This window comes from Agrilus planipennis, unplaced genomic scaffold (assembly GCF_000699045.2).
Source record: "Agrilus planipennis isolate EAB-ADULT unplaced genomic scaffold, Apla_2.0 scaffold383, whole genome shotgun sequence".
NCBI lineage: Eukaryota > Metazoa > Arthropoda > Insecta > Coleoptera > Buprestidae > Agrilus > Agrilus planipennis.
Window position 1 is genome coordinate 124,283 of NW_020439603.1, and position 6,113 is coordinate 130,395.

General features: G+C 29.2%; 3 protein-coding genes across 4 annotated transcripts; 1 reads left to right on the plus strand and 2 right to left on the minus strand.

The window, feature by feature from the left end:
• The first annotated feature begins 111 nt into the window (after positions 1-111).
• On the plus strand, positions 112-1,384 carry LOC108742840 (translin-associated protein X). Its single transcript, XM_018478178.2, has 4 exons — positions 112-227; positions 286-520; positions 577-995; positions 1,076-1,384. Exons 1-4 carry the CDS (start codon positions 215-217, stop codon positions 1,261-1,263), a joined length of 855 nt encoding a protein of 284 aa, XP_018333680.1. The 5' UTR covers positions 112-214; the 3' UTR covers positions 1,264-1,384.
• Positions 1,385-1,580: 196 nt separating this feature from the next.
• Positions 1,581-4,053, minus strand: LOC108742839 (3'(2'),5'-bisphosphate nucleotidase 1). 2 transcript variants are annotated; one of them, XM_018478177.2, is made up of 6 exons: positions 3,870-4,053; positions 3,644-3,790; positions 3,410-3,532; positions 3,207-3,344; positions 2,849-3,136; positions 1,581-2,788 (listed from the first exon to the last, which is right to left on the minus strand). In XM_018478177.2, the coding sequence occupies exons 2-6, from the start codon at positions 3,761-3,763 to the stop codon at positions 2,531-2,533; spliced, it is 927 nt and encodes a 308-aa protein (XP_018333679.1). In that variant the 5' UTR covers positions 3,764-3,790; positions 3,870-4,053; the 3' UTR covers positions 1,581-2,530. The 2 variants fall into 2 exon arrangements, with proteins under 2 accessions (XP_018333679.1, XP_018333678.1); XM_018478176.2 differs by having other exon boundaries at positions 3,644-4,052.
• Positions 4,054-4,894: 841 nt separating this feature from the next.
• On the minus strand, positions 4,895-5,869 carry LOC112905934 (AP-2 complex subunit sigma). The gene is made up of 3 exons (XM_025979377.1): positions 5,544-5,869; positions 5,278-5,427; positions 4,895-5,188 (listed from the first exon to the last, which is right to left on the minus strand). The coding sequence occupies exons 1-3, from the start codon at positions 5,544-5,546 to the stop codon at positions 4,913-4,915; spliced, it is 429 nt and encodes a 142-aa protein (XP_025835162.1). The 5' UTR covers positions 5,547-5,869; the 3' UTR covers positions 4,895-4,912.
• Between the last annotated feature and the right edge of the window lie 244 nt (positions 5,870-6,113).

The window sequence follows — 6,113 nt, forward strand, 5'->3', positions numbered from 1 at the left end:
TGTTGTGTACAAAATTAAATAAAAACAGATAATAGTAATAATTACAAAATACACATAAAGTTTATTTCGTAACTTTAACCACAAACAAACAAATGTCAAAATCGCAAAATACAAATTCAAAAACCTAACCTCTAAAAGTATTAATTGATTGCCAAAAGTTGTAAAAATAGTTTAAACAAATAGCTGAAAATCTTTTAATTTAAATAAAACCAATATGTCTGGAAAGGGTAACATATACTATAGGACTACTTTAAACATAAAGAAAAGAATAATTACAATTTTTAGGATCGCATAGAAATAAACATTATGAAAAGAAAAATAAGGTTGCAGTTGGTGAAAAAGCTAGAGAAGCCCTGGAACAAATTGATGAAAATAGTCCTATAATTAAAATGTTTCGTCAGTATGCTATTGAGCTGGATGACAAACACGATAGACATGAAAGAATTGTTAAATTAAGCAGAGATATAACTATAGAGAGCAAGAGAATAATCTTTTTGTTGCATGGTAGTAATGTGGATTTGTAAGTATTTAGTTTCAGTAGCATGAACAAAACTTTCAGTAAGACTTAATACATAGGGAAACCAAACGGGATATTATATTAAAAGAAGCCGCAATGAGGCTTGAAATGCTGAGTAAAAACTTTAAATCCATTGCCACAGAGTTAAAAGATATGGATGCATATCAGTATTTAAGAGCATATACTGCAGGACTTCAAGAATATGTGGAAGCTGTTGCATTTTACCAGTTTTTAAGATTTAATGAGTTAGAAACTTGGGAAAATTTGCAGGAAAAATTTCGATTTTCTAAAGAAAATGATCACCCTTCTCAATCAGAAATTGTGAAACTACTTTTTCCAGCTACTGAATTTATATTAGGCATAGCAGATTTTACTGGAGAACTGATGCGCAAGTGTATAAATAGTTTAGGCTCTGGAAACATTGAAGATTGTTTTAAAATTTGCAACATTGTCAAGCAAATATATATAGGGTTTTTAGGTAGGTGTATTGGTTTTTTTTTGCATTAAAGATTTTCAAATTTTTATCTATAAGGAGTTTAAACAATATTAACATTATAGGAATAAACCCCTCAAACAACAGGGAACTGAAAGCTAAAATGTATGTACTAAAACAGAGTTTGTTGAAGATGGAAAATGTTTGTTATAATATTAAAGTCCGTGGTAGCGAAGTTCCAAAGCATATGTTGGCACAAATTGCAATTGCAAATACTGAACAAAATGAGGAAATAGATGAAGGATTTTTTTAAGACTTTAAAGCCATGTCTTTTCACAAACATTTATTTTTCTTTTTAATTTCTACTACTTGACACCATAGATAAACAGTTGTATGATTTCGTATAATTTTAATAAAATATATATGTATAGAGACAACATATTTTATACCAATCTTTGTCTAACATTTACATGGTGGTAAAACAGGATTGCCTGAAAGAAATTTTAAAACCATTAACAATATATTATTTTACTAAGACAGAATGATTTTATAAAAATTGTAACGTCACTTAAAAATTGTCTATTTAATTTAGTTAATTTTGCAGCAAGTTCATTAAATAAATTCTGAAGNATAAAATTTTAAAAATGAATTATACTACTCTAAACCGTCTCAAAAGTTAAATACAAATTAATAATGTGTGTCAAAATAATTTTTTTAATTTCTTTCACATATCCTTAGCTTTTACATCAAAATTACACGAAAAATTGGCAATGTCTACTTACTTACTAATTTGTGCGTTTCGACTTTTTAAGTATCATGGAAGAAATACTGGAAATGTAATGTTTTGTTTGTTTTTTATAAATGCAATGCATAGGAAGTTTTATGTATTAAAACACATTTAATAAGTATAGAAAATGGAAAAATTGAAAAAGCAACCAAAATGATTAATTATAGGCAAACAGGCGTAATGGACAATTATTTAACTTAATGTCAGTAAAATATATTGATTAAATGAGAAGATTGGCTCAGGATAGGAAGTATTAGAGGTGTTTAGACTTATGAATTAAGAAAAAAAGAACAAGTCTCATTACGCTTTGTCCATACTAAATTAAATATGCAGTTAGATAATTTTGGATTATATTAACCCGAATTTTTCAGAAAAATGTTATTTGCCAAAATTAAAAAAAACCTTTAAAATTAAAAATTAGTGCTACCACTTTTGATGAGCAATCAAAAGGGGTAACAATATCTTTATCACCCTGTACTTTGTGTACCTTTTAGTTTCACAATATCTAATGTTTCTTTTGCTGTATATATGCAAAAGATTAACAGTAAGTATAACATGTATGAAAGACATTCAATCACAACGGTTTTTGATGTAGAATTTCTCCATATTAAAATTACTGTATAGGATGAAGTAAAATTTTAATTGGGAAATTTAAAACATTTCTGATATTCTGCAAGATTTCCTTCAACTGCACCCAGATAGCAAAAGCTATACAATATTATTTGTAAGCATCAATGACACTGATAAAACATGTTTCCTGAAGAAGTTGCTGTATACAGGACATTTGAAAAGCTTATTTTAAAGCTTCTTTAATGTTCTGAGGAATCTTGCTAATTATGTCATCATGATCAATCCCTTTAGCTGTGGCCAAAACACCTCCAGAATTAGGAAATTGAACATCCTTGTCATATGAATAAGGAACTCCACTTAGATTTGTCAATTTTCCCCCAATGGCATTTAAAATTGCTTCTGGAGCACATGTATCCCATTTTTTGCAACCTGCACTTGCAAATACATATGCATGGGCTTTACCCTCAATCAGCAACAAAACCTGAATGATGTTGTAGCATAAATATTAGTCTTAATACATAAATAAAATTCTTTAACTTACTTTATAGCCAGCCCCCCCAACTCTTAAAACTTCATCAGGATGCAAAGCATCTAGTGCTGATGTCACTAATGTGTTAGAATGAGATCGTGTGGTGGTAACAATGAATGTTCCAAGAGGAGCTGCTTGTAGTACAAGACCCTCTACTCCTAGCCCAATTAAACCCCAAATAGTACGTCCAAAACTATTTGAATTACTTTTGTAATTATAGTATGGCTGATGAATAACACCACCAATAGCTTTACCCTTCACAGCAACTCCTATAAGAACTGTCACATGTTCAAGAAGACCCTATAATACAAGTACTATAAATAAATGGCTATTTATAAATTAATCAGTATTTATTTAGATATTATTTCACCTGTGTAAATTCAGATGTTCCATCTAATGGATCAACCCAAACCACTATGTCTTCTTCAGGTATCTGTTGGTATTCTGGGGGGCATTCATTTAGGAGTACTGACTGTTCACAATCTGTTACAACCCAATCACTAGGAACCTACAGTGCATTATGAAATATTTCTATTGACAAAAACATAACAAAATTTTTGATATAAAACTTACCTCTACATTACTAGTTTGTTCTTCCTCTCCAATAATATTTAAGTTAGGATACTGTCTTGAAAGGGAAGCAACAATGCATCTTTGAGCTGCTCGATCTGCTTCAGTTTGGAGATCATTTTTACCCTAATGATGTGTGATTAATTACACTAACAGTAATTATTAGATAAATTAATTATGAAAGGAATGTCTGTTTCAAAAAGTGACTAAGCATGAAAACTAAAGTGGTTTTCTTACCTTCTCAACAATTCCTAGATCACCTGCTGTTAATATATCACGAATTATTTTTCCGGCACGATTAGCAGCAGTTACAGAAGAAGCAATAATACGTAAAACTAGACTTGACGAACTCGCCATTGCTGTTTGAAATGTATTTTGGGACTTCTTAAAATTATTTATAAAAAGAATTACCCATGTACACCGTAATATTCATGCAAGAATGCTTTTATCACTTTCAAATTACCTATAACCTTGTAGCACCGCAATAAAAACTGTTCCTTGAAATAAACGATAGAAAGTACATGTAAAAAGTGTTACATTGTAAAATTAACGAATTTATTTTGAAGAATTAAACATACTAATTTCAAAACATAATTAAAACAATCGGTACTACTTAGTGCAGATTTCTAACAACATAAAAGAAAGGTTATAAATTGAGTTAAAAGTTGAGATCGGCAACACATTTTACATTACTGTAATCCTTTAGACAGTATGTACTGACCTTTTCCGCATTTTAATATAGGAAATTGGGATAGAGAAAAATTCAAATATTTTGCTGCATAGAAAATTCATTTAAAATTTTTTCTATAGATTTTACAGGTTTATGTAGAAAAAACTTGTCTTTTCAATGGGATAAGTAATTCGTAAATATATTGAATTGAAAACAAATGTACATGCACCTGAGAACTGAACATTTGTTTGTTCATTAAAATATTTTTTAACGCTCCTGGTATACTTAGTATATTTTCATTCATTGAATTATTTAACCCAAAGGAGCCTCAAAATGACATTGAAGGTGAAGTGAACGGCAAAAAGCACAAAGCTATGATAAGGATCGTAACTACGTATAATAATGAAATGTGTAGATTTGTTTTCATCGCGGTTTAGTCGATATCTGTTGTTGTTAAACATTTAAAAATTAATGTTACTATTTTACGCTTAATTAGTTGGTTTTACTATTTGTGATCAGGAACATGGTACATTTGTGTTTTAAAAGGAAAATTTCATAGGATCGTATGGAAAATTAACCAAAATAATGAATAAGTGAGTGGCAAATAACTAAAGTTTTTTATTTACAATTAAATGATATAGAATACACGAAGAAAACTAAATGAATGATGTAGTAGATTGTAATAATCTCCATTTTTACGTGATTTTCTTATTATCGTTTCAAATTCTACAATTTGATTTCAATATGTTAAGATACAATTAAACATTGTAATAATTATCAGCCTTATCATAATGGCATTACTTTAAAATGTACAGTAATTCTGTTTGCCCTTTTATTCATTCTAAATTGTTTAACATTAAAAGTTGCTTGAGAACTTTGGTTTGAGAAGTTTCCCTAATTTCTCCAGCAAGAAACATTTCATCTACTACTGTATACACCTTATAAAAATTAAAAACAAGATCCAATTCACACACATTGTGAAAATACTCGTTCAATACTTCCACAAAGTTATGTATTGCTTCCAAATATGACAAATTGTTGTCATTTACATCAACACATATGCAAAAGTACAATCCTGCATAACGGCGATAGACAATTTTAAAGTTTCGAAACTGAAAAACACTTGCATTAACAACTTAATAAGTCATGCAAATCACTGACTGAATCATGTAAATATGCAATACGAGCATGGTATATTTACCTCAACAAAGTTAGTGTGCTTTGCATCCCTTACAGTTACCACTGCATGAACTTCTTCAATGAGTTTTTGCTTCTCATCATCATCAAAATTCATGTACCACTTAGCTAATCTGGTCTTTCCAGCTCTATTTTGAATAAGGATAAAGCGAATCTAAAATAAGTAATTGTGTAAATTACTTATCTAATTGGAGGAATTCCTTAACCTAATTTTATATTACTGGCCCACTTATTAACAAAACAAGTGTTTCTTTTGGCAAATTTTCTTACCATTTCCTGTGATATTTTAGAAAATTATCCAGAAAGTATCCGCCTTCTTTTTTATATCTACACTACACAATATAACGGTAGGTTAAGCAGCAATTCGACCTTTTATCATTTTAAAAAGATAAGTAGTGAAGAGCTTCACTTGTAAGCATCGTTGCTATTCTATATCTCTATTATTCGGTCCAACAAAAACACTCTAATTAAAGTTCAGGATTAATCACTACGAGAAAATAGTAATTTGCAGGATTTAATATACAATTTTAGGAATACACATTACATTTTACTTTACAAAAGGGCAGATTCTTTTAACATTATTATTAGAATACAAAAAAGAATGTGTCTAAAAAGCACAGGATCGAGGGAAACAATTTTCATTATTGATTTATACCTAACTGAACGGGAGGAATCCAATACACCAAGCTAAATAAGAAAATATAATAATTTTTCAAAATGAAACGCAAAATAGTAATCATATTTTCAAAAATTTAAATCAATAGATGATAAACTTCCATTTTTTTTAGCACTTTCGTAATAAGTAATAACCTAAATATTCATAATTTTCTAAATTAAATA

Excerpts from the sequence above, each read along its gene's own strand:
- LOC108742840 (XM_018478178.2), top strand. Across the intron at positions 521-576 it reads CATGGTAGTAATGTGGATTT|GGAAACCAAACGGGATATTA; the intron begins GTAAGTATTTAG and ends CTTAATACATAG. Across the intron at positions 996-1,075 it reads AATATATATAGGGTTTTTAG|GAATAAACCCCTCAAACAAC; the intron begins GTAGGTGTATTG and ends TTAACATTATAG.
- LOC108742839 (XM_018478177.2), bottom strand. The coding sequence starts at position 3,763 with ATGGCGAGTTCGTCAAGTCTAGTTTTACGTATTATTGCTTCTTCTGTA. Across the intron at positions 3,533-3,643 it reads ATCTAGGAATTGTTGAGAAG|GGTAAAAATGATCTCCAAAC; the intron begins GTAAGAAAACCA and ends ACACATCATTAG. Across the intron at positions 3,137-3,206 it reads GAACATCTGAATTTACACAG|GGTCTTCTTGAACATGTGAC; the intron begins GTGAAATAATAT and ends CTTGTATTATAG.
- LOC112905934 (XM_025979377.1), bottom strand. Across the intron at positions 5,189-5,277 it reads AGCACACTAACTTTGTTGAG|TTTCGAAACTTTAAAATTGT; the intron begins GTAAATATACCA and ends AGTGTTTTTCAG.